At 41.1% G+C, this 27,513-nt stretch overlaps 2 protein-coding genes across 6 annotated transcripts; one reads left to right on the top strand and one right to left on the bottom strand.

The window, feature by feature from the left end:
- Positions 1 to 13,908: 13,908 nt before the first annotated feature.
- On the top strand, positions 13,909 to 21,376 carry hmga1a (high mobility group AT-hook 1a). Of its 4 annotated transcripts, none has more exons than XM_072366718.1 (5): positions 13,909 to 14,021; positions 15,120 to 15,238; positions 16,083 to 16,163; positions 17,207 to 17,263; positions 19,276 to 21,376. In XM_072366718.1, exons 2-5 carry the CDS (start codon positions 15,140 to 15,142, stop codon positions 19,333 to 19,335), a joined length of 297 nt encoding a protein of 98 aa, XP_072222819.1. In that variant the 5' UTR covers positions 13,909 to 14,021; positions 15,120 to 15,139; the 3' UTR covers positions 19,336 to 21,376. The 4 variants fall into 4 exon arrangements, with proteins under 4 accessions (XP_072222819.1, XP_072222821.1, XP_072222818.1 ...); XM_072366720.1 differs by lacking the exon at positions 13,909 to 14,021 and adding an exon at positions 14,063 to 14,320 and having other exon boundaries at positions 15,120 to 15,223; XM_072366717.1 differs by lacking the exon at positions 13,909 to 14,021 and adding an exon at positions 14,074 to 14,320.
- On the bottom strand, positions 20,717 to 25,512 carry smim29 (small integral membrane protein 29). 2 transcript variants are annotated; one of them, XM_072366714.1, is made up of 5 exons: positions 25,436 to 25,512; positions 24,649 to 24,946; positions 24,474 to 24,499; positions 24,264 to 24,369; positions 20,717 to 22,807 (listed from the first exon to the last, which is right to left on the bottom strand). In XM_072366714.1, the coding sequence occupies exons 2-5, from the start codon at positions 24,754 to 24,756 to the stop codon at positions 22,739 to 22,741; spliced, it is 309 nt and encodes a 102-aa protein (XP_072222815.1). In that variant the 5' UTR covers positions 24,757 to 24,946; positions 25,436 to 25,512; the 3' UTR covers positions 20,717 to 22,738. The 2 variants fall into 2 exon arrangements, with proteins under 2 accessions (XP_072222815.1, XP_072222816.1); XM_072366715.1 differs by having other exon boundaries at positions 24,649 to 25,500.
- Positions 25,513 to 27,513: the final 2,001 nt, after the last annotated feature.

Below are 27,513 nucleotides of genomic sequence, written 5' to 3'. Positions count from 1 at the left end.
TAACATTTAACATGCTAGCTATATTGGATAGAGTCTGAGATGGAGCTCTTGAGTTGTTTTGCAGTTTCTCTTAGCATCTGTCTGACCTTGGGCTAAACTTGCTTGAACATCCACTCCTGGGAAAATTGGCAGCTTGTTTGAATGTTTTCTAGCTGTGAAAAGCTTTCTCTCTGTAGAATGATGGACTCCAAATTGATTGAGAATGACCTTATAACCCTTCCCAGATTGATGGGCTGCTTCTCTTATAGCACTGCTTATGTAATTCCTCCTTGCTATTGTTTTGACACCCATATGAATGATCAGCAAACCACCAAAACATCTGCTTTTATAGAGGCTTACATGTCACACTTGTTTGAGTGATCACACTGATTCTGAATGTTGGCTTTTTATTCATTGTTAATATTAATTCAACTTTACTCATTTTAAGTTCAAGTAAGAACCAGATGCTTTTCATTATGTCCTGACACATAAAACTTGAGAATTTAAAGGTTTGAAATATGTGACTGTATACATATGTTTGCTCATTTGTCTGCAACTTTCAAATCTGGACAAAGCCATGGATATAAACATAATTAGCTACTGTACCACGGCAAAATGGTAAAAAGTCCCAATAATAATATTATACAGTCAGGGGAAACAATACTTCAAAAGGAAGCTGCAAAGAAAGTGTCAGTGTTTGCCCTCTGGGGTATTGTGAACTGCAGTGTGTATTGTTAGCTGTGCGTAATTAATCTTGCCAACTACCAGCATTCACAGGAACCCCTTTGGTTAATTGGACTGCAGCTGCAGAACGAACTTAGCGTTGATTTATTCAGCAGGCAGGTGGAACGACATCCTCCCCTCTCCTCCTCCTTCCAGGTACTGAGGATGGATAGCTCCCTTCTGCACCAAGGCACTCCTGGTGTTTCTCCATTCCTAAGGCCAATCAACTCTCAGGATGACACAGTGAGTGGAGGAAAGGTACAGTGAAATCAATTTTCCCACTTTTCTCTGTATTCAAGACTTCCCCTTGCAAGAGCAAGAGAACAGATAAAGATATTGACCAACTGCGGAAAGTTTATCAAGTGAACTTCCTCACTGCGCCCGTTTACAAGTAAAACAAACACCAGAGCCAACAGAGGGTGAAGCCATTTAGACATTTGCCCTCTTCACTGTCAGGGTCTTTGTTTCATTTACTGGCAGTGCTGTGAGGCCAGGCCAGAGGCAACTATATAGTTTCAAGCTTGTTGGAGGAAAGCCATTATGCCAAACTCTGTGTTACACCATTTCATCTGTTTTTTACCATACAGCAAAATACATTCTTAAAACAGAGGCCGTTTTTACACATAAACTGTGAATAAAGTTGGGAGAATTGGGTCCAGGTTTTGTTTCTGGTTTTCCTACATAACCCCTCGATATCCCAAGGAATCACGATACCGCTTTTTAGTGTCCTTTTTCATCAGTGCTCTGCCAAATAAGGCACAATACCATGAGAAAGAAAATAAACCAACTTTATTCCGATTTTTCTCATGAACTATCAGGAAGCTGAGAGGAAGTGTTTGAAAGCCACTGGAGTTCCATTACATGAGGAATCACAAGAGCTGAGGTTGAGGTTCCATGATGGACTGGGTGATGACATGGAAACACAATGTTTGACTATATTTAACAGGCTTGTATGAACACTGAACTTCTTTTATACAGTATGTTGCACTGAGTATTAGGACTAGTATATATCAAAGCCACATGTTTTTATTTACATATCTGTTATATTAATGAAATAGTAGAATGTTTGCACACCTATGCAATACCTATTGAGGCATTTTCCATGGGAGCACAGTAAAATATTTTCAAAGTACTAGGTTCGTCCTTTATTGTAAATGTAAACGTATTAATTCAGTTATTTAGCACAGCCAATTTTACTTTCAATTAATGTCTAAATACTGAAATTCACTGTTTTAAGGTTCAGAATTACCTTAAATAATGTAAAGATTGTGAACATTGTCCAGGCATTTGGTCATAAACTAATGTTTGATGCCAAATTGAACTGGTTTAATTTATGTCTCTGTTCAGCCTAATGAGACATTTCACAGATACTCAGTCAGACAGCAGAATAGATCATACGATCTACTGGAGAAGGGCCCATCATTCAACATTACTATTATACCTTCTCTTGCTGTAGTTTGCTTCAGAGCTCCTGGCGTACCATTACCCTCAGATAACCACACTTTAATAGTTAATGCAGCTACCGGGCTCCCTCTGCATTACAAATGGACCAATCCGTCTAGCCTTGGCCCCTGCGGGTGGCAGCGCCACGGGCCGTCTTCTGCAACTCTAATCATTCATCAATAGGCAGCTATCTGACACTTGCTTGCACAGGATACCGAACACTGTGGTGTGGTCAAGGCCAGAGACGGACATCCTGGTGTCAGAGAGGGGATCCGTCAACTGATATCACTCCAGACGCCACCATTGGACTTTGCATCTACAACAAGGGTTTCAAGCTTCATGAGTAATCAACGTATCTAACGCTACCCCTCTACTCTAACCTGTCTGGACATTGAAAAGAGAGATAGAAATGATTGTACATCCCAGATAAACACATTATTTGTCTGTATTTACACGAGGAAACAAAGTGACAACAAAGAAAAGAAAAACTATGACAATGAGACGTAAAACAACCATGAAGAATTTTTTTTGGATTATCACAAAGAAATTTTTAAAAAATGGCTCCAAAGATAGAGACATGCTAAATGACCATATAGAGAGAAAACTACCAAAATGAGGCAAAATGTGACACAAAATTAGTACAAATACATAACCGCCCATATTTGGCAAAGATAATGTAAAAACCTGCAGAGATGCAAAGTGCAAAAAATATGCAAATTGCACAGCTGAGGACACTCAAAAGTTACAAGTCATACATCAAATCATGGTTTGTGGGTTTTTTTCGAGTCTCTCTTATTCTGGCTGGCTTGGACCCTAACGGGACCGGTGTGGGATTTTGTTTTACGTTTGTTCCCAGGGTGGCTGTGTTTCCTAATCTGTTCATGTATAAAGTATGAGTATGAGAACATTTTAGCATGGTTCTGTTCTCCATATTTTGGCTGACATTCTTAAAATGTCACTCTCTGGCAACTGTTTCCATACAGTAATTCTGTTTACTCTTGTTGAGAGGCAAAACTGCCCTCTTTCCAATATGCCTGACAGGGGAATGCCAGTCAAAATGCAATCAATAAGACAAATGTTAAAGCGACTCAGCTCTGCAGATGAGCCAAGATCCTGTTCTGTGCAGGAGTTTGTAAACCTATCATCCCCAACTGTAAAGCCTGCTAGTTATTTGTTGTAGTCCTCACATCAGCACTGTGTCCAGCGAATCTGCTCTCTGATCCCCAAGGAAATAAAAAGCTGTGATAAAACTCAGCTCAGATTGTTTTCTATAAGTAACCAACACAGATGCAGCACGGGCCAGGCGCCCACTCTGGGGACTGCAGATGCCAAGCAGGGATGTGACAGGCCCAAAATGGGCTGGCGGGACCTTTCCCTTTTGATCAATCAGGTACGACAGAGTGAGGTAGCATGAATTCTAAAACTCCAGATGCACCGTCACCAAGGTGACTCTCATCTATTAGTCCTCCCAACTCCTCTGAACATATGCTCATCTGTCAGAGTGACAGACCTTCTTTGCTTGCTCTTCTTTAGTTGGATTTAGACCTGATTGAGGTTGGTTGAATAAAGTTGTGACTTAATTTATCTCTGTCTTAGCCTCTCTAATAGAGCGCAGGCTTTAAAACCAATTTAAGAGAATCAGCTATCAATTACAGGCAACCTGCAGAACTGTGTTTGCTGTAGAAGCTTTAATATTTACAGCATTTAAAATCTCCTGCTACACACCGAACCTGTTGATGTTGAGGATGAATTGTCTCGCAAAGCTTGCCGCAATTATTTATAGACCGATGCTTGTTTAATGCATGCCCCCCCCCCTCTCGCTCTGTGATAAATTCAGGTGAGGAAATAGGGAAGACTGACTTCTCTCAGGGTAAGACTACCCTCTGCTGGACATCATCACAAATGTGCTTGGCTTCCATGAGGAATTCATGTCAACAAGAGCAGGAACGAGACACGTGGAGGGGCATTAGCATCAATACGGCGTCACCGCTGTCTGTCATGAGTGGGAGTGGAACAAGGAAAAGAGGGGCCACTTCTTCTGCCTGTTTTATTATCCTCTGAAGTATAAATAAGCAGTCAGGAAAAAAAAACACTTTCATACTGAGAATGCAGGTGCTGTTTTGTGTATCACCACAAGATGGTGTCATTTCTGTCACATGGCATTGGCCTGAATGTTACCTCTCAAATCTAAACTCAATGTGCGGCCTATCTTCTCACCTCTACACACTGTGTGTGTGTGTCTGTGTGTGTGTGTGTGTGTGTGTGTCTGTGTAAAATGGGTTACATATATTATATATAATAGACCTGTCCAGGGTGTACCCTGCCTCTCGCCCAGTGGCGGCTGGGATAGGCTCCAGCCCCCGCGACCCTACAGTTGGATTAAGCGGGTATAGAAAATGGATGGAAGGATATATCATGGAACATTGAAACAAAATACAGCAGTATGGTTGATACTTCAGATTTAACATCACAAACATTAGAGGTTATATTTAGCATATAGTTAAAGTCAGTCTCAGTCACTGTAGAGCCTCACTTTATGGCAATAACAAAGTTGATTTTTTTAAAGAAATATGCAAATTTACAGTATTACAACCACAACAAAAGAACAGTGAAATAATGTTTCCTTTTTTAAAAATGTATGTAGTAAACTGAACAATATATACAAAAAAACATACCAATTTAGTTTCTGCAATTCTGTTGTTGGTGTGCATTTCAACTTTAAAGTTACAGGATTCTTCTTTTCTTTTCTTTTTTTTTCAATGGCAAATTTCAGCTCTCTCTCCAAGGATTTAATTTGCTTTCAGATCAGGACTCATTGCGGGTCAGTTTGACTGTGGGCTTTGGATCGATATCCTGCTGAAAAGCGATTCACCACAAATCTAGATTTTTCTAAAATGCCTTTGATCATTTTCTGATCTGATTCTCATCATTCTTTTGATAAATTCATGACCAGAAGCAACAAACAGCCCCACAGCACTATCGCATCTTTTACTGTACCTAGTTGCTTTATGGGCTTTATATCACTTATGAACAAACATATACAATTAATTCAATTAAGAGGTTTTCTTTGGCTTCTTCTGTCCATAGATCATTTTGCCAAAAAGATTGGTTGATCATTGAGAGATGCTGCAAACATCAATCTATACTCCTCTCATTGGGTTTTTCTGCATCTGCATTCCCTTCATAGTTTTGGGACTGTGAAACGTTTTGATGGTATTACCAACTGCCGAAATAACATTTAAAGGTGGATTTTGTTACTTAGGGCTTCAAAAATTGTCTCCACAAGGAGGCAGAGTCTCACTAGGCAAAGTGTATGTTTCGAATCCATTACCATATTAAGTTATAAGACTACCAGATGAAAGGGGAAACTCTTCTTTATTAGTTCTGTTGCCTGTTGATCACTATTAGCTACATTCATTATAACTGAAAAATCATCAAGAAAAGAGCCGACTTTAAGACCTGTGCCAATTTTGGTCTTACATCATTTACATTACAGTTTACATTTTGCAATTAGCATTTTTTTAGCACAAACATGGTAAAAAACACATTGACACTATGGACCCTTTCTCATAGTTTTGACTTATCGGTAAAAAACATAAAAAACATGTCTTTGTTGACCCGCCACCGTTCTTCTTTGGTAATTCATGTAATAAACTTGGGCAACTCAATGCCGTATTAACCCGTACAGCAAGCCGACATTGTGAAATAAGCTGAAAAAATTATAGCAACCATAGATGCTGAATCCACAACACAAGCTTTTTTATTAAAAAACAAAAAAATCAAATCAGCATCAGAGTTCCATCATTTACTGGCCCAAAACTGTCTAAAGTGAAGAGAAGCAACATTAATATTTATTATTTTTTTGGCTCTTTTTCTGTCAGTTGGTATGTTTGCTGCTGAACATGGTTTCTTTGAGGGCGGGGGTGCTGGAGAAGATATTTGCTTGCCAGGAGCACCCACTATTGCTCAACTAATTACTGTGTTTTCCCAAACTTCTACTGGTCTCTGTGCTCTTTTAGCCAGCAGGTTGCTGGCTGCTTCCTCGTCTTTTTCTGTTGCCTCCAGGGTAAACTGGACCACGGTGACTCCAGCATCATCTAGTGGTACAAAGTGATTTTATAAAAAAGTCAGATCCACCCATACAGTTTCTCAACTGCATATGAAATAGGTGTTTTTTTTTTTAGTTTGTTTATTTTTTTATGTATGTAATGGGTATTTGCTTTTTTAAGTATTTTCTTGTACTTTGAACTCCTTTAAGTTTTTTTGGCGATTAAATGTTTTTTGTTAATAACATTTTTGGTGCTGTTTTGTTATTGCCACTGGCAACAATCAGTTTCCTTCATGCAGTAACATAATCATTCATTTATTTAATCCAGGTAATGTAAACACTTAAAAGCTGGGCGCTGGTGTGTCTTAGTTTGTTGATTATTAACTAAATTAAATAGTAATTGCAAATATAAATTGCAAAACTAAATAACTAGTCATCTAAAGGATAGGCTGCCTATGATTTTGTCCAAAACCCTTTTTCTTTTTCTTTATTTTTTTCAATGTTGTTTTGTAACTTTGGGCACTGTATGCAGTTGTATATTTTAAGTTTATCAGTTTGAGATGCCAGTTAATCTGATCAACATACTCCGACTGAATGGACTCGATGTTGTTCAGAGAACAAATCAGTGCAGATTTGCATATTTAATTTCAGCTGCTTATTCGTATAGATCAACAAATAAAAACTAAAGATAAAATATAAAAAGCCGAACCTGTTTGGATGTTCAAACTGTTGTTGCCAGAGGAAGTTACAAATATGGCAGTGTTTTCTCTCTTAAGAATTTCTAAAGCTTGAGTCACAGTATGACTGATGCGTTCGTCGGTCCAAAAATCTCAGGATGTGGAAATGAAACAATTTGAAAGAGAGAGTGGAGCCTTGAGTCAGTGACCGATGTAAGGAGGTGAAAGAAGGTTGAGTAAGAGCGCCTATTATTGCCTGTATATTTGGAATATTACATAAATACAGTGCTGTATTCACTAAACAAGCAGCACGCGCTACTTCCTGTGTTTGTGTGAGTCACATACTACTCATGAGCTAGCTGAATCAGCCTGGTCCCATCCCCCGCCCACTAACCTACATCCGCCCCCTCGAAGAAATATAAAAGACACCCACTCATATTCCTATCCCCACCCACCTCGTCTTTCAAATGATCCCAGTCTTTTCCTCTCCCCTCCCAATGGATTTTCTCTCTCCTGCTCCTCTACCTTTTTTTCCCTCTTCCTTCTCTTCTTGAGGGGATGAGAGAGAGGATGTGAGTGGCATGTGTGTGTGTGTTAGTCATGTTCAGGCTCATCCAGGGCCAACAGCAGCACAAGCAGGGGGAAACCCAGGCAGGAATAGGATGTTTTGTCCACATCTGTTTGTTGGTTTGGCTGCCGCTCACTTGAGGTTTACGCAGCGCCTATAAATGGATTCCTAGAATAAGCCATTGAGCATGCTGTAGGGGGAAGACAGATGAGCATATAGGAGGAGGGGAAGAAAAAAAAAGAGCAGAAGGACATGATGGGGGGAGGGGGGAGCGTGCCAAAGTGGGCCAAGACCCCCCTACCCTGATAGTTAATAGGATTCCGTCTGCCCATGGCTGCTGCAGAGTTCAAGAGCCAAAAGATGGCTCTGAAGAGGGCGTCTGATGAGGAGGGTTGGAAGATCTTATTGATGTTTAAATTCAAACCAGCTCATTGGCTTGTTTTCTGGTTTATATGGGTTCAGATCTGATATGAGGAAAATTCAAATAGGTTTTACGCTTGAAGATGTTAAGAAAGCCAAAAGAAAGAAAAAGAAAGAAATGAGAGGAAAAATCCATGAAATTTGATTTGCATCTGAATCGTATTCTCTTCAATTATGTCAATTTAGAGGGAGGATAATATCTCTCATGTGAAATTATGATATACTTGACCAGCTTGGTCTTGTGAAATACTCACAAAAATGGACGCAAATTAACCTTTTCTTATGTAACATCCCTGTGTTTTTTTCTTGCCTGCACACAATTTTTCCATCAAACAACTGAATATCCCAGTATTGTCACAATCCAGAATCATAAATTATGAGACGTCACTGTATCCTTGAACTGTTGTTCTCTGTTGGGTAGATTTGTTCATCTGTATAATTATGTATATTTTACCCTTGTAAACCTCACTGTGTGCATTGATTTTAATGCTATTCATGCACTTCTAAGCTCCCGTTCATGGTAGCATGTAGGTATCTATCTACTCTGCCCTCATCCTCCTTTTCCCCGGAATGAAAGATCTGGGGTATTTTTTTTCATGGATGGATGGAAGTGTAGACCTCTAAAAAGCTAACAGTGAGTAGTCTGATATATATCACTACACTTATTGTATACTGAGTATTGCTAAGCGTTTACTGTCAACTGACAACAACAAAAATCATAGCAAAGAGGGCTCATAAACTATAAATAACAAAGAAAAACAGGAAGAAAGTACAGACAATAGCTGCACTAAACAATATTCATTATTTAATTCTTTGTTATACTCCACCAGAAAATAGATGTTTCCAAAGCAAGGCAAAGCCAATAACCAACAACAGCACCAATACAACCAAGAGCAGCCCAGAACTCAGATTCTTCCACATTTTTCTGATACAGCTCCCAAGTGACAGCAAAATGCTATAACATGCTATAACATATTGACATAGATTTGTTAAGTTCCAACACAAACAGGTCACAGAAGTCTGATGAAAGCTTCTAAACAAAACTTCCAACCCTAAGCATTTGTGAATGTGAGCACAATAGGACAGAAAGGAATTGCTACTGGGAGGGAGGTAGAAAAATGCAATGACTATCGAAAAGGTTCTGCTGCATAAGTTTTTAACTAGCCATCTTTTGCATGAAGGACAATGTACCCTCCACTGTTTCCTTCTTGCTTTTCATGGGTGTTTGTGTCTGGAAACAGGTTACATTGTCAAGCTCATGAATTAAAGTGATTAAAAGACTTTGTTGCATATCTGGAAAATATTTAGTGATATGCCGCTTCAGATTCAAGTAAATGGTCCTTTTAGAGATATTAGATTGATGTATAACAGCATTTTGTTACACTATTATACTGGAAAACGCCATCATGACATCCATGAAAAGTGACCACGGTGTTCATAAAGACATGAAGCTCACATTCAGTTGCCCTCAGTTTAGTGGAAACCAGCCCATGTCTGAAAGGAGCTTTACTTTAATCACCTTACTCAACCAGTGAGGGTTTGCCAAGCAACAAAAAAAAAAAAACACTACAAGCTATTTGAATAAAATTGAAACATAACCTGACTGTAAAAGTTCCACAAACTTTTCTGAAGATATTATTTTATGTAAGTGTACCTACGGTATAAACAAGTTGCTTTATCTACATGACAGAGAAAGATATCATCACAGTGAATTACTGGTTTCTCGTCCTTGTTCCTGTTTTTACAGTAAGGGCTAGATTTACTATCCCTTAACAGACAGCAGAAGTAAACCTTGTTTTGGTGTTAAAAAGTTACTAAGCTATTTATTTATAATGAACAGTGTAAAGTTTGGCCTGAAAAGTATGGACATAGTGATCTGTGCGCTTCATTCTGTTCCATATGTATTTTCCTTCCATAGTGCAAAACTTAGTGAGGGGATTATTTAATTGAATAATCACTGCAGATGGCACGATACTGCAGCTGTAATGATAGCTGGCTATTTGGTAAGTCCAAAAGGTTTTCATCATTTGTCATATTTGGCTTCATGTTAAGCTTTCATAACTATTCCCAACCAATACCTCACAACTGATTTCAACATAGATAAACTGAACAGTGGTCATCTAACACTCATAGAGGAGTTTAATTATCAAAGTAGATGCGATTAACAGTTTTTGTGATCTGAGCCAAAGGGTGCATCTTAAATATTTTACCTGATCAGATAATCAGGTTAATGCTTATGATTTATGTTTCTTCAAGAAACAAGCTGCGCCTGTATCATTGGCGTACAACAGGCTCCTCATTATCAAGAAGTTTGCCTTTTTGCCTCTATGTTAATTTGCGCTGCTCCTGGTTGACCATTCAGGACATTACCAATATAGGCTGGTTGTGCCTATGCTTGTTGATCAGTGCAGTTTTAGGACCTCAGCTGCAGAACTGGACCCTCATGATAGCGTTGTTTATGATTTGCGACCACACACTCATTTGGCTGGTCTATTGAATCTGGGTACAGTCACACTATCCAGTCCCCTCATTGGTCTCCAGGTGGTGCCAGCGGTTGAGTCGGACAACATTCCAAACACACACATGCATGTGCGTGCGCGCACTCACACAGACACACAGAGTGAACCTATTTTCCTGTCTCCTTCCACACTGAGGGGCTGGGTATGGCAGAGATGTGTGAGGGTGTGGGGGATGGGGCTGGAGTAGTTGTAGAAGATAGAGAGGAGGGAAGTGAATAGAGTGGGAAATTGGGAGGAAAGGAGGGGGGAGAGGGGTCTGCAAGGCAAGCACATGCTGAGCAGAACATTGGATTCATTGAGAAAAGCACTCTCTCCATTCATGCCCTATCCAGTCCCCTTTTCACCAAACTCGCGCTCATCATGTATGTACAGTGTACTGATATCAATGTACTTTCTTCAGATGACAAAGCTTTTGGGGCAACAGCAATCAATTGAATACATTTTGTTTGAATAAAGTTATTTGAGATCTGCTTTGACCAAACTAACAAGGTGGAATACACACAAATGAAAGAGGGGAGACCGGTTTCAGCTACCCTCAAGACAGTTTGCATTCTCAGTGGGTGTTTTTAACGACAACTCATCTATTCTGCATGCATAGTTAATTTACATGAGAAGCCACCTTGTTTCCTCTGTAACCACCGCATACTCAAAGTCGGGCGCATTTAAAATATAAAAAGTGCTCCATTGGTGCCTTAGGAACATGAAAGGGTCACCTATGTCTGTATGCATTGAAGGCAGCGGTTGCAGAAAAGGCAATTTTGTGCGTCTGGGCCAGTTAATGAGTAATAAACACAGATAAAATGTCCCATGGTTTAGGGGCACAATGGCTTTACTCAAGAAACACTTGTCTAGCAGCACGCTGCTAGTCACAGGTACTAGAAACAGAATATCATTTTACTCAAAGAAAAACTAATCTTACTATTGTGAAATTGTACTGCAATTAGAGTGAAAGTGGCTTTCTTTTCTATCAGCTTTGTCTGGTACAGATTGACCCAATGCAGACAGAGCAGGAGGATAAGATCATTTTTCATAAAATAGAGCTTTTAATTATATTCAAATATTTTTTAGAACTTAAACAAAGAGGTTTAAATCGAAAAAAAGAAAAACTGGCATGTTCAACTGTTAATTCAGATAGAAGATGCATGCTGCATGATTTTTTTTCTTGTGGTGCTATTGTTCAGATTTTCAGTAAACAGCAAAAATGCGTGTCACTGTTCTTTGAATTATCGATGAATCAGCCATTGATGTGGCCAATGATTCCCCACTTTCTTTATATTCGACCTTAAGCGGTTGTCACACACAACATTCAGCAGGAAAGAATACGAAGAAGCATCTCTACTCAGAATGCATACAGTACTCCTGCAAATATTCTGGAGTATTGGCTGGCGTATTCTCACTTAAATGCAGTCGCTGGCTTGCTGGACTTCTAACAGGTTTCCTCAAGAAGTCCGGCGCAAATGTTGCACACATTTCTTCTGCCCCACGGGAACATGTCTGGAATATTTCAAGGCTGCGGTGCATGAGTGAGAACAGTTTCAGAGGTTCAAGCTGATGTTCACATGAATCATACCATATTAAAGGTGTCCCTTTTTGTCCATTTTTTTCATCTTGACTGCTGGCACCAGGCTGCCTTTCTGCAATGACGTCATATAATTTCCAGGTGTAGCTAACTTTTTTAGATTCTCACTTCATAACGGGAAATTTAAACCTCAGCAAAAATATGCTTTGTCACATCAGCAAATAAATGTTGAAGAATCTGATTATTTTGTTCTCGGCTGTTAGCACGAAGTAGCTTACATATGCTGCCTTTTTGAGGAAGCTGGGTTATCTTTTACTGTAATATGTGTCCATCAATTTTCTTCATTTTGTGTTATTATTTCTTTGCAAACTTTATATGAAAGTTAAATCTCAAATGCTTTTGAGCTGTGATAAGATAAGCATCAATGACAGTCAGAAAACAAAATACATTAAGCAAAAAAATACACGACTAACTACAAATGAGAATAGACTGTGATTATGAGAAATTCAAATAAGTTTTCATTTTGAACAAATGCAACAATCAAACATAAATCGAGCAATCAAAGACGATGAAAAAATACTAATTTGTAACTTATTCTAATCATTAAAATGCATTTGAAATTTAAGAAGCAGCTTATCTGTACCTATTTGCACATGCAGGTTGTCACTTGGTGTGAAATTAGACCAGTTCATTAAATGTGCTGAAAATCATTCATCAAAAAACTACTTTATAACCTATTCCTTCATATTCCCTACTGCAATACTTACATAGAGTACAAAGATAACTACCATGTGTAAAACCATCGCAACTGCATCAGGATAATACAGACATGTAGTTACAAATGTGCAAAGCTACACAGCAACACTCCAGCAGCAGACGGCAAGTTGTAGGACTAAAACAAAAAGCAGGGTACAGAAGAGAGCTACAAAAGGGGTAGTAAGGTCTGCCAGCTGAATCTGAAGGATGCCGTGGATGACTTTGCACTACAGAAGGCAAAGGATATCACCTGTAATATAGGAACAATTAATCTGGCCTTGGCACAAACAGCGGCATTACCCACAGGCTCTGTCCTGTGTGCTGACTCTATCTGCACCAAAGTACTTTCTTCTAAAATATATTTATTCAGTTGATGCATGATAACGAGTGGCCATTAATGTTTCATTTAATTTGACCGAAGCAGAATTTGTGCCATAAGAGGAGCATTATCAATATAAAACAAAAAGATAAATCCAAAAGTGATTACAACTTTTGAAGTCAACACAAGGGCAAAGTTGTTGCATTTAAACCTGCATAAATGACTGCAGGGCTCAAACATACTCTGTGAAAATTGATCAAATAAGGTAGGCTATGCACTAAAACTATATATTTTGTAACTGTTTCATTTTGAGTTGGTATTAAAATAGATGGATGTGCATGTACCTGCTCAGATGACCGGAACCTGCATTCAGGCACTTCAAAGCACAGTATCATGGAGGAGGACAATTCAGAGAAGCTTTTGGAAGAAAAACTCGTTCATTGTAGGACTGTGTTCACAATTTCAGATTCTGAACTTGAACTAACTCAGTTTTAATCTGAACTGAGCTTTGAACTGGTTCTTGTGAAGTGTGAAAAAGCACAAAACTACTCGGAAGTAAGGAGTGGAGTTTAAGGGCGGCTTACGTTTACATTGGGGGAGGTCATAGTTCACTCGCCATTACAGTGGAAACTGCAGAATGTTGCTCTACTGTTCAGCAAAGACCTACTAGGTTGAATTGCATCTGCTTTATTCAGAATATTTCTATTCAATTTTTCGTGTTTTTTTTTACCCCCCTTTAAGTTTATTTCTGAAACTTTTACACATCTGTTCGGTGTTTTGTGATCAAACCTGGAACATTTGAAGAATCCGGGAGCTGTAGAGTGGAGTGTGTGTGCGTGTGTGTGTGTGCGTGTGTGTGTGTGGGGTGGGGCCTCTCTTGTACTGTTGGTGGCCCATATCTCCGCCCTCCAGTGTTCCAGCTCCCTCGAGGGCGGCTCTTTAAATTGGCCAAAACTCCTCCTGACCGGCGCCTTTTTCCCTTTATCTGCACGAGACAAGACACACGTGCTATATATAGATCGCCGTTGGAATAAACTTCTCATCCTGCTGGTAAAAAAAAAAGAAAAAAAAAAAAGAAAAGGAACGAATTTTTTTATTTATTTTTTTTACAATTTTTATTCCTTAAATAGAAAAAAAGAGAAGCAAATCGCTCCCGTTCAGTTTAATTCATAGCCGTTTTTTAAAGCTGCATGAGCAGGGGGTTTTAAATGGGCGGGCTGTGTGTTGTCTGACGAATAAAAGCTGTAGCCTATAGATCGTTGGAAGGGTTTTTTTGTACCGGGTATAACCAGACAACCAAGGAAGCAATTCTTCTCAAATTTATTACCGAGGCGACAAAAAAAGAAAAGGTGAGTGCAAGGAAGGCGACGCGAAGCGGGAGGGGAAGCTTCACATGCTCGATTAGCTACAACCGATTTAATGCATTTTACAGTGAGCTGGAGCTCCTGAGAGGCAAGGCTGCATGCTCTAAACGTCAAGCCGTCTTTTGTTGCTTTGGCCTGGGCTATTCCCGACGCACAGCCACCTCGCTCGCCTGCATTTTCAGTGCCGTTTAAAAAAAAAAAGCGAGCCCCCATTCAGCCGGGGCTTTTAGCTTGCAAATGCAAACGAGCACACAGCAGCCATTGTGTGTGCGTTCTTGTGTGTGTGTGTGCGCGCGCGCGCGTGTGTGTGTCGGCGGATCTCTCCGCGGCTCCGGCGTGCAGACATGCTGTGAGATAGTTTCATGCACGGGCCCGATCATTGGTCCCAACAAGCACAGCAAAGGGGCCTCTTTAACGTGGTCGGTTCCGGGAAGGGAGCAACGGGTTCAGTAGTCTTTTTGCAGGTTTGTCCGGCCTCTCGCCGCCTATTGAGTCCCTGCAATATCATGCGATCGGGTTCGGTGTCAATCCCCTGTTTGTGTAGCACGTTCGGCTGTGTAATGGAGCGCAGATGAGCCAGAAATAGACTTGGAAATAAGCGCGGATTAATTGAGTTCAACGCGTAACCGGCGCGCGGTTAGGTCGGTCGTCTTTTATTTTTTGGTTTGTTGTTGCGGTCAGTGGGTTTAGTGGCCCGAGCGCTTTCATGTTCTGCGTGTGCGTGTGTGTGAACTCGACGCCTCATCTTGCAGCAACACCAACCGGTGTGATTTGTCTTCCATAGGTCTGAAAAGCTGAGCAAACATGAGCGACAAGGGGACCGTCTCACCGAAAGAGAAGGAGGCGACAGAGAAGAGAGGGCGTGGAAGACCCCGCAAGCAGCCCCAGGTAAAATCCTCTGACGTAAGTAGTGTCCATTTACTTCTACACTTGCTGGGAAAATGTGCTCTATCGGGGTTTGCATGTCATGACAGCAGCTCTAACCTTAAAAGCAGAAAGAACCAGGCCTGTGTTATAAGACGTGTTGAGGAGCATGAAAAAAAAAACAAAAACAAACCCTGGCCTCACATCTGTTGCAGCTGATGATCAGATAGATGTTACTGCGGGTAAGATGCTCATACATATCAATGTCACGAGCTCTGAGTGAAATGCAAAATCTAGATATGGTAGCAGCATGCCCTTTTGACCATTTGCTGGCTCCTTATCAGAGTGGAGGTCTACAACAGAGTTCCTGCATGTCTCACCCGTTTGTAAGCTGCCCGTAACCCAACACCTTTAAACTGGTTTTAACCCCCCCTCCCTTTTCGACCCACCTCCGCTCCTCATGTAATGGATGACATAGCAGAGTCGAAGCGCAGAGTGGCTCATATACATGTCACTCAGCCTGCTGTGTTTTACTATTGAATTGCTTGGTTGCTAGGAGCTGCGGTTGTAAACACGCTAGAACTGCAACAGTAGCCGAGTCGGCCATGACACAGCTTTGGACCACAAATTGCGCATGAATACAATAACTTGCCTCCTGCTGAGCTCTCGGAGGTGATGGCAATCCCCTAAGTGTTTACTTTGCATTTTTCTCCTTTTTACATCCCAATGAGGCTGCTCAACAGTTTCGGTTTCTAAGTAGCACGTTTGGGTGTGACTGTTTTAGTTGTTTGTTTTTTTTAAATTGTTAAAATATCTGTCATGTGCCCCAAAGCCATCTGAGATGGTTTCTAGTATACTAACTTCTATCTGGTTTGATTGCCAGGAGCCAAGTGGGTCCCCAACTCCAAAGAGGCCCAGAGGACGGCCGAAGGGCAGCAAAAACAAGGCGACAGGCAAGGGCAAAGTAAGTCGCTGCAAATCGTGATTTCTGCTGCAGCAGCAAGCGCGCATCCTGAGCTGGAACGGCAGCAGTGCCAAGAAAGACAGACCCAACCTTATCACGAGACTCTACATGGCAGTTGTAGTCCCATCTTCTCTTGCATTCCTTCCTGTTTTGAAACCCTGATTCCTCCTGGTTGGTGAGTGCTGCAGCAGCAGCTAACCTCATCCTCCTAAAGGATGTCGAGCTGTTGCTTGTGATATATTTGTTGGCTGCAGTTTAGCTGCTTCCACCTCTGGGTGTCAGAAATAGCCCAGCTATGGTTTCCCATTGTAAAAAGCTTGGTTAACTGCCTCACTTTTTTTTTTGTTTGGTGGGGGAGGGCGGGATGCTCACCCTGTACTTCCTGTCCTCCAGCTTCCTGCAGCTTGTCATGCACAGTGCGGTGCAGGTGCAGAGGCCGCAAGACTGTTTCCAAGCTGACACTAAGCACCCCTCCGCCCCCAACCAGCACACAGCCCTAGTTCTTCTCTGCCTGTCGTCTCCATAGCAACAACTGATTTTTCTCCCTCGCCCCAACCCTCCAGCTCCCCCGTGCGCTCCGACTTTGCTGCTATGTATGGGAAAGGGAGAGATGGAGGGAGTTTAGGACGCACATGCATGGACTGATATAGGTTTGGAGGCTTGGGCCGAGCTGCAGAGGGTTTGTGTCTCCGCTCAGTTTCACCAGCTGTCTCTGAGCCTCAGACCAGGTGGCCAGCGAACTGGAGTGCCCTGTGTGCAGTTCCTGTTGGCCTTCCAGATAATAGCCAATGAACCCAATGCCCCCTTTCTGTCCTTCTCACTGCAGATGTACGACTGCCATCTACAGGCAGCCTGAGGCGAAGCTCTGTGGAAGTAGATTGTTGATACCAAAAGTGTTTTGTTTTTTTGGGGGGGTGGGGGGGTTGTTTGTTTGTTTTTTTCCCTTTAGCTGAAAAGCCTTGGCTGTAGCTCAGCAAGTCTCTGAGCCCAAATGTCAGGACCCTCTTGTTGCCTTGTTGACCTTGTGCTGTTTTCTTTCACAGAAGGCAACAGCAGCCCCATCTGCAGGGGGAAAGCGCAGGGGAAGGCCTAAGAAGGAGGTAAGAGTCCCCCGGACAAACAGTGCAACATCAGTGCTCACATTTGCTAAACCATTCCTCTCCAAATTGAATTATGATTGGTATGACTGTCTGAAGGGTGAAATTGCATTTTCCTAATTCCCATGACTGCCTCCTTCCCCTCCGACGAGTCATTTTTACTCGCCAGTTATTTTGGTTCTTGTGCTCATTCCGAGCAGCTGCTTGTTTATTTGAAGTCTTCACCTGGTGATTGTAGAATATAGGATCTGTCTTCTTGAAAATGTGTTCTTAACCTTTCTGTGGCGTTTGGGTCTGTGGGACCCATTTTCAATGTTCACTGAAAGAAAAAAGCTGTTTGTTGTTTTAACTGGTTTTTTTTTGTACATTTTTGGTTCCTTCATTACCCCCCCATCAGCTTTTATACGGTTTGGGGGGGGGCATAACAGAGAGCATAGAGCGCTGAAAGTGAGACATTTTCCACGTTTTAGTTGAACAAAACTGGCTCGTGTTGAATGGCGGCAGCACGTCTTGAGCTGAGTCGTAGGCAACAGAAGGCTGGAAAATGAAGGGGCCGAGAGAGGAAACGGCTGCAGGTACAGCTAATCAGATGAGCTTGCAACAGGTCAGCGATGTGATTTAGAGGCTGAACAATCTGCAGAAACTGCGTCTGTAAATTAAGCAGTTTCAGAAAAGTGTGCCTCAACTGCTAGAATGTGGTCGTGATTCTGTCTGGAATCGCTTCACAGGCTCAGAGGCGCTTGTAGAAATCATTGCCTGTTCAAAGGCAGGTTAAGTTGTAACATGCAAAAACCAAAAAATGGCCCATGTGAACAAGATCCAGATATGCCACTTTCTTCTTTGGGCCCAAACCCATTTAAATGGGGCAAAGTTGAAACTGTTCTTGCCAACAAATTTAAAGTATAATTTTTTTTTCTTTTTTTTTTTTTTTAAATCATGTCCTCTGGACTAAAGGGTGATTGTAAACCACAGATTGCATTCATTACAACAGCCGTTGTAGAAGTCTCCTGCCTGCAGTCTGGTTCTTTGGGAGAATGGGTCAACTCGCCCAAAATGTCCAGCAACCGGTCTCCTCAGTTCACATATGTTTATTTTTTTCTTTCTTTAAGAAGAGGGGATGCTACAAAATAAACATTGTAACTTGTAACTGCTCAGCCTTTTTGGGGGGGATTTGTAGCTGCAAACCAACTCTCAGCTGTGCCAGTTTAATGTGAAATGGTAAAATGTCTCAACATTCGTGGTTTTCTGTTTAATTGTGGATCAAATATTTGAGATTTGCAAGTCTCATCAATTTGTACAAAAATAACCAAGAAGCGTGATCAGAGATGTAAAAGGCTAAGTGTGAACCACATGAGCTGTCTTTAATGCTTGTGATTGGGATAGCATTGGATTTCCTATAGCTAAGGCTGGTGCGGTGGGTCCATCAGACCCACAGACATTACTCGTGTAATGAAAATATGAACGGGCTACAGACATCTGGAAAACTTTTCGTTAAAAAGGGCTGCCAGGCCTTCGCGCTGTCTCTCAAACGCATGTGTTAAATCTAGGAGGAAATTGTGTTGTTGTAGTAACATTCTGTCATGTGCACTGGTGGTTAGGGCGTACTCTTAAAAACATGTCTGGATTGCATTAGTCACAGAAAGGAAAGACCCAAAGTTGCCCTTCTAACCAGCCCGCTAGCTTTTATGAATGAACGTCTTGGGCAGCAGTGAGCATGCAGGGGGAAAAAGCAGGATGCCTCATCATGACTCACCAGGGATGAATCACTCCACTACAGATGGCTCACCCTTCCCCTGGGTATTTTTCATACCAATGTGGTTCATCAAAGAGATCCTTTTCTTTTCTTTTTTTTTCTCATGTTTGTACTTGGGGTTATTTTAAAAAAAGAAAAAGAAAAGTCATGTTGAGGCATGAATCGCAGGCGGCTATGGTTGCTGAGCAGTGAAGCATTTTCCTCGTGGATGCCGTCAAAGTCTTGACTTTTTGCCTTTTTTTTTTTTCTCCCCCCGTTACAGGAGAAGGAAGAGAAGGCATCCCAAGAATCATCTGAGGAGGAAGAGGAAGAGGACCAGTAATCCAACGCATGCTACCTCACTCAACATACTGACTTACTGTTAACCAGAACTGGGCTGTATTTCCAACACCAGTGCCACCACATGACCACTGTTCACGACAAAGCCCCCTTTACCAAAGGCGGGTTAACACAGTACATATATCATGCAGCTGCACTGGATAGAAAGATGGACTTGCTCAAGCATAGATCTAAGAATTACATGAAAGGTAACAGCCCTTTTCTCTACATGTCATGTTATCACAAGTCTTTTATACTGGACAAGGTGTGCTCTGAGGAGCCTGGATGTTTTTCTCCCCTAAAGATGGTTTCTAGGACATTTTCTCTGCTAAACGTTATCTGTTGTACCCGCATCTGAGATGGTAGGGCGTATAGATTTTTCTGCTCGTTTTGTACTGGACAAAGGTGAATTTTACCTAGTTGCTGTTTTTTTTTCTTTTTTTTTTCTTTCTTGTCTGTGGTTAACCTCTCCTCCTTTGCATCATATTCTAGATGGAGTTGAGCTTCAGCGTTTTGGATGAGAATAGGTGTCTGATGGTAGAAGTGTCAGTTCCACTTTTTTTTTTTTTCCCACCCCCAAGATTAGAGCATCTTCAGCTCTTTCCTGTTGGACAGTTTAGATTTAGTGATGCTTCTCAAACTTCCAGTCCTTGGCATGTAGTGGGGAGATGTAAAGTGTATCATTAGTCAACAGAAAAATCTGACCAGACTTACTGTTTTGTCTTGTTTTTTGTTTTTTTCTCCTTACTCCAGGTTACATACCATTTTAAAAGAAAAAGAAAAAAACATGAGTGTGCTGCTTTTCATATTATAACTCGATTCTTTTTGGTGTAATGTGTGTTTTAAGGATAGCGTTGACAGATTTCTCGGCTGAAAGTCATCAGTGTCGTTTCTTCAGGGAGCTTTTACAAATGCTGTTACATTGCTGGCTTTGTCTTTACTCGGTCCTCTGATTCTTTCCCGAGCGCGCACTCAATCGCTCGTAAGGTCAACCCCAATTGGTCAAACAAGGAGTTCGATTGTCATTGTGGATAGGCGGTCACGCCGTTATCCAACGGGGGCTGTGCGGTTTTCATTCCATCTAGCTCTCGCTGCTTTCCCAGCTTCATCGTTCGGTCCTCCCTTTAGTACCGTTAAAACCTTTTTCTTAGCCTTCTGAAGATGCGTGTCGTATGCTGTCTGCTACAGAGAAATGAAATGTTTGTGTGTTTTCTAAGTGTCAGGGAACCTGCGGTCACAGTCCAATTAACTGGGTTTTTTCCACACACCTAAGCTGCTACAACCTCAGTTACAAAACCCGGAAAACTGCAAACAGGCGAGACGAAGCCTGGGTATTTCATACCTCACTCAACAGCTTACTTTACCATATGATTGCATTTAACTGGTTTTTCTGTTTTTAATGTAACCTCTGGCATGAATTGAGAAGAGGTCGTTATTACAAAGTTGTCTTTTTTTTTTTGTTTACCTGACTGTAACGTGGTATCTTAAGATGTCCAGCGTGTGATTGCACACGTATGTGTCGTGGCTCGTTCGTTACCGGAGCTTGCAGACAGGTTTTTTTATTTTATTTTTTTTAGTTTTTATGTGTGAAGCAAGTCAGGGAGACCTGTCAGCTTGACGACTGTGTTCGCTGACTGTGGTAGATTAGCAGGCCTGTTTCTTTTTTTTTTTTAATTTTTTTTTTAAATCTTCTGGTGCACTGAAATGTTGGTTCAGAATTTCATGGACAAATGTTTGTGTAGACTGGGCGCTCTTTTCACTGTTCTGTTGGCCACTCTGTGTCTGGCACAACCACACACACCCATACCATAATCATGCAATTGGTCATACGGTCATTTCACATCTCTTTCATTCTTTTCCAACTATTCAACAGTGTCGAGTCATCTTACATAGCAACATGCATCCGTTGATTTATATACCGTAAACTCAATAGGATGGGATCATTCTTTTTAATGTACACGTATATAAATGTACAATGTCTATATTTCTATGGTGCCCTACAATTTGTATCAGAAATGGTCAATAAAGAGAATTTTTCTTTGTCATTTTGTTTTTGGTGACCAGCGTATCTGTTTTTCCACACAACAGCATAGACCAGTCGCATCACTTAACGTCTTTATTGTTGTAAGCAACAGCAGCGCAACGAAATCGAAAAGGAAAAAAAACGTGGCAACAGTGCTGTCAATATCACATTTACATCAGTAGTTCTTTGACTTCAGTGCCTCCTGATAAATTTCATACAGCAAGAAAAAAAGATTAATTTAGGCACCTGACAGGAGCGCACGCTACCATGTCCGGTGCTGATCATGACACGTGATTGTAAAGGCTCATACTAAAGCACCTGTAGATGTCATGCCTGATAACATCACGTGTGAGCAGTAGTTGCTTTTCACGATATACAACCGTCTAACTGGTCAGCTGAAACGGTTTACATTCAACAAATGCAAGGCAAATAAAGATTGTAACTCAAGGAGGGAAAAAAAAAAACCCAAAAAGGTTTCCTGAGTGCTTGATACAGTCAGACCTATGGCATTCATCTGCACAGATTCTTCAGCCAAAGGTAAAGTTTGCTGGTGCCATGCCTTATACACAGGACATATTTCGGGGCACTAGTCACAACTCATTTAAGAGATGAGAGGAAGTCGGTGTTGTTTACTTCCAAATCTGGCGCTTCATGCCACTGTTGAGTCACAGGATTTGGCAAAACCACAAAAGATGTGCATTCCAAGGCAGCGAGTCTGCGAGCAAACTTAAAATGAAAGTGGGCTGTTTGGCCTTTTGACTCAAAATGAAACTTAAAACTCTGCCAGGCTACAGAAGCCAACGTTGACTTGGATCATTAAGAGGCTTTGATTGTTTTTTTTTTTGTCAAACCACAGAGGTGATTTGTCAAAGAAGCCAATGACACGCTGCAAACAACCTATGCACAGTAACCAACCCAGGCAGGAGTGCTGATCTTTAACTGGTGCACATTCACAGTGACAATCAGCACAAATGTCTACTGCAACCCACAGGAACATAGCTGCTTGCCACATGTCACCCACAAAAACAATGTGAATGTAAACAGACTAAATGTACAGGAGCCTGTATCGTCTACCTTCCTGGATTTTGATGTAATTGCGTACAATTGTAAAAATATCCTTTAATAAATACATTCAAAATAAATAAGTCAAAGGTAATGCATCTCTTAGGCACACAGGATTGGCATCAGGACTTCACATATGAGCAGTCGATCTATATATATATAACACAGGACAAAGAAAGGCTTATTGTCACTCGTGCACTCAGAGATACCGCCAAACGGGAGCAGCGACAAAGTGACCGGCTTAAGTTGAAAGATAACTAATCTCTATGGCTGAAGGTTGTGTCCTCACTCCACCGTGTCCTGCATCAGGGTTTTACTTCCATCATGCACTGACGTCTTTGGTCAGAAGAGGGCGCCGCTGTTGATAACTTCTCGCCCAACCTTGTACAATCTGCGGGCATCAAACAGCGGAAGAAGAGTTTAGCACAGCCACACACTGCTGACCGGGATGTGCAAAGCTGTTGGGGGCTAACAAGTTACAGTGTTGTGTGGGGAAAGTGGCAGATTTCAGCATTTCAAACTCATTTTTAAGGATTTCTAAACGTATGGTGATGAGAGGCTGACTTGTTCAGGATTCTATGGTTTATCTTCCAGTACAGAAACTTCACAGTGCAGCAGCAAATACAATTTCCTGTCACCAATTCCAATTATTGGCAACAAAGAACAGATACATCACTCACAACTATCTGTATGGCTATAACGTATATCTGTACGGAATAAGTGACTAAATGCTTTTGTGATTAGGGGAGACCCTTTGAGACATATTTCAAGCCCTGTGTTGGTCCATTAGTTTCATTCAGTACTTTATCTGAAGTGAAAAACTTTGACATAAGCAACATTGCCACCTAGTGTTTCTCAAGACTCTGTACATGACTTTGAAATTAGTGAAAAACTGACGTTATAACAATATGGAATCTGAAAGAATAACAATGGATTGGAAAAAAAAAGTGTAAAACATCAACTTAATATGTGACCATTCACACACATTATACAGTGTATACGTCAGAAAGTATGGTGCTGTTGACTTACACATGAATGTAAATGTGACAGTGTATGTTGACACGTCTGAAATGTAAGCTCCAATTTCTAGAGGTTTCCGTTTTTAATTGCATGTAAGAAATGGAAAATTATGGAGAGATTAAGAAAAACTTGAAGGAAAGAAAGAATTTTTGACGGAAGAGACGCATATTTGTTGACAATGAAAGGATTAAATTGATTTCTATTTCAGTGTCTATCGCGTGACAAACGTCTTAAAGGCAGATGCGACATATTTGTCCCTTTCGACGCACCGTGCAGCTCTGCACGGATTTACAGCGCCGCCAATAAAACGAACGTTTCTAAAATATTTGACCACCTAAATGATGCCAACAAGTCGCTCGCTGCAACTGAAGGAAGTCAGAAGGGTCTGAGGCGAGCAGAGAAAACATGCATTGCAACATCCCTCCTGCTCTCACTTTACTTTTGCAGCTATGTGCCTGCATAAGGGGAAACGATCAGCAAATTGAGGAACTATTGTGCCCTGAAGCTAAATGTTGCCAACAACAACAAACTCACAGAGGAAAAAAAACATTTTAAAAATACACTGAGAACACAGGGAATGAGGGGATGTGTCTTTACTTCTTTTTTTTTGTGTGCGTGTGTGTGTGTGTGTGTGTGTGTGTGGTGGGGGGTTGAATAACTGATTACTTCTATTGGTACCTTGCATGCTTAATTCTACCAAAAAGACACATGTCACTTACTGGTGGCATTATGGACAGATTTTTCCAATCTAACCTAGAAGATCTGATCATTTCATACATCTGCAGGTGTCGCTGCAGCAGAGAATGCAAGACAATGGTGCATCTTACCCTCGTGTCTTCCTCTCTCCACAAAATCTCCTGTTCAGCCTCATTAAGCTCTTCGGAGGGATCATATGTGTAAACTGGTAACAGCTGATGACGGAGCCTGTCAATTCTGAGGAATAGAGGTCACTGGTGATTTAATGAGTCGAGCTGGGCCACAAAAACAAAGCAATTGAGTTCAAGATTTGATCATAACACATATAGACTGGTAGTCACCTTCTTTTCCTGCGAATATACAAGATCTGGAACAGAGAAAATGAAGAGTTTAGTGTTCAGGTAGGTCTTTGTAATCATACTGCTGTGGGCTGTGTTAACTGTAGAATTCCCTGACAGTGGGCAACATATGTCTCATTAGACCACCCTGCGTCAGGCAGTCCAATTAACCACTTACCACAGCTGCAGCGATTCCAGCAATAGTTAAGAGGAGGAATGGCACCAGCACGTAGCCGACCCTCACACCTCCATCTACGACGGCAGGGGTCTGAGTGGTGCTGTTCATCGTAAACGTTCAGAGAGGAGGGGCACAGGGGGCCACTTGTGCGGGGTCTCTGTACACGCAGCAAGCCCCCTCTTTGCGGCGGACACTGTGCAGCGGATCACTCGTCAAGCTGCCTCCTTGTTTATGCCTCATCCTCGCCGTTCATGTGACTGCCACATGGTATCACTGCCCTCCCTAATCAGCGAGAAATCTGAGGGAACACGGAATGAGAGGAATTTGCACAGCCTATCAAAGAAGCTCGAAAATAATCACACAGTGGCGGATAAGTTTGCAGAGGAAGGACATCCAACCAAACCTATGTGGTGGTAAACCGATAAAACTGACTGAAGGTGTCAAGATTGAACGAGACCGATTCTACCCCACCACACGGCTGATGTCTCGGTTAGCAAGCCTGGTTTATTTGCTGTGGTCGCTTGCATTGCCACGATTAATTGCGCAAACCATCCAGGCTAAAATACCTTTAAACCACAGTCAACAGTTCACTTTGACCTAACAGCGGTAGAACTGACTGTCACCGTTATAAACCATGTAGACTTAGCTAACGCAAACTGCACCGTTACGCTGCAAGTTTGTTATTTCACTGCGCCACAAGCTGAGGGAAGTGCTGAGCAGAAGGCGAAGCGGGTCTGCGAGCCAATACATTCGACCATGTTTTGTTCTTGAGTAATTTCTTACTCACCGTGCAACGTCAAAAGCCTCCCCGTCAAGTAACGTCTCAGTTTCCAGCTGAAGGATTAACTTCCGCCTCCCTGTAACGATAGAAGCGGAACTTCCTGTTTGATTCCTTCAGAATAAGAGCGGGAGGCTCAAGCGGCACATAGTAAAGACTGAGAGTCGTCTGCATAATCGTTCCGCAGTAAACGTTGAAATATGGGTGATACAAATGATTCAAAATGTCCTCCATCTTTCATGTCTAAAACCCAGTTAATAGCCGTAACTGACGTATACAGAACATGTTTCACTGAAGATTTCATGTGTCCATTTTTGCCATTACAACATGAAGGCTTAGCTGAAGACAGAGTAAACATTATGCTTAATATATGCATATTTTTCCTATAATTAAACAGGTTTAATTGAGAAGGTTTGACTCCATTTTATCTTTTATTTTATTTTTGTCAAACCAACAACTAGAAGTTTTAATAAAATCACTCTAAAATGACAAATAATCAATCCATTACCGAAAAGGAAACATGACATATGATATCACATCACTGAAAGGAAAAGAAGAAGAAGAAACACTATCTTTCGCAGCTTTTATGTGGTAAATGTGTTCTGGAATATATCTAGTGAGACCCAAAAGAAAACAGTGGCTTATGGGAGGGAAACTACAACTGTCATATGTCATATTGCGTGTGTTTGGTTATTTTAAAATCCTCTATTTATTCAGTGCAGTCAGAGTTTATGTTCCTTGTTTCACCATTGCAGCCATTACATAAGCAACACTGTTAAATAAAAGATGCTTTTCATAAAAGTTTTAAATGTGCCATAAAGAGAACAAGTGAGACATCTGACTTGAAATAGGCTTTTGCCAGCTTGTTCTCAAAGGAAAGGTAGTGCATTCCGTAAAGATAAGTGTTTCTGTACGGTTACAACTATAACATGAATTTGAGTGATTGATATTTGTTTGATACCATCACTAGAAAATTGCAATGATTTACCAATCCAATGCACAAATGTATGTGACATTATTATTTTTAAAAAAATAAGAAGAATGAATATGTGAAATATGGCCTCACAGGAAAAGCTCCCTGGTTTGAATCTCTGTGCCTTTCTTTGTGGACTTATGGTTTCCCCGTGTATAGTTTCTCTCCAGGTACTCAAATTTTCACTGTCCAAAAACATGGATGTAAGGTTAACTGATGGTTATAAAGAATTAAGGGATTCTGCTATTTAAAAAGTGATTGATAGCAACTCCCATTGTTAATATAACCCTCATCATCATCTCACCGTCATGTGTCATTTTTATGTCTTCAAACACAACTGCTTTGAACAATTTGTCTGGCATGTTGGGGTTTTTTTTAGGTTTATTACTCAACCCTAATCTGGATATTGTTCAGAAACTTTGATGAAAACATGGGTCCCGTTGTACAATATTTCATACAAGAAGAGAGAATATGGGAAATTAAGTGCAAAAGCGATATAAATAAATGATCAAGGTAAACATTTATCTTAAAGATCAGGGTTCAATGGATCTAGTGGTAGCATTAAGGTTGTTAGATGAATTTAGACTGCAAGCAGGTCAGCTGACAATAATGCCACTGTTAGACCCACCAGAAAAAAATTAAATGCCTGTGAAATGTATGAAATGTGTTTCAGCAACTGTGAAACAAACGTTGACCTTTTCTCAACATTTCTGTCTTAAGTGGACCATCGCTGGTATTCTGTTTCTGTGTGAAATTCATGTGTTTGAAAGGAAAGATTTGAGATTAAAACTGGCAATTTCAAACTTTTGTCTTTACCATGTTGTAATTTAAGCTTGTGTGTTTTATGTATACCCCTTGAAAATAAACCATGCAGTTGTGAATCAGTTTCGCTTCACCTCTCGTCATAATCAGTTCAGCCGTGAGAAGAAGCCGTCACAAGGGACTGGGTTCATGGCTTTTTAAGGTCAGCCAAGAAAAATAATCAACCTAAAGCAACTCAGAGAGGAGCCAGATGACAATAGCAGTAGTTTAGTTAAAAATTCTTCACAGCGATTTCGTGCACAAAAAACACCTGAGTAACCAGGCTATGGAACCACAGAGCTTCACGTTGTCT

This window comes from Leuresthes tenuis, unplaced genomic scaffold, assembly GCF_036924035.1.
Source record: "Leuresthes tenuis unplaced genomic scaffold, fLeuTen1.0.hap1 SCAF_16, whole genome shotgun sequence".
NCBI classification, from domain to species: domain Eukaryota; kingdom Metazoa; phylum Chordata; class Actinopteri; order Atheriniformes; family Atherinopsidae; genus Leuresthes; species Leuresthes tenuis.
The sequence above is the reverse complement of the archived record's forward strand: the minus strand, read 5'-3'. Positions and strand labels throughout refer to the sequence as shown.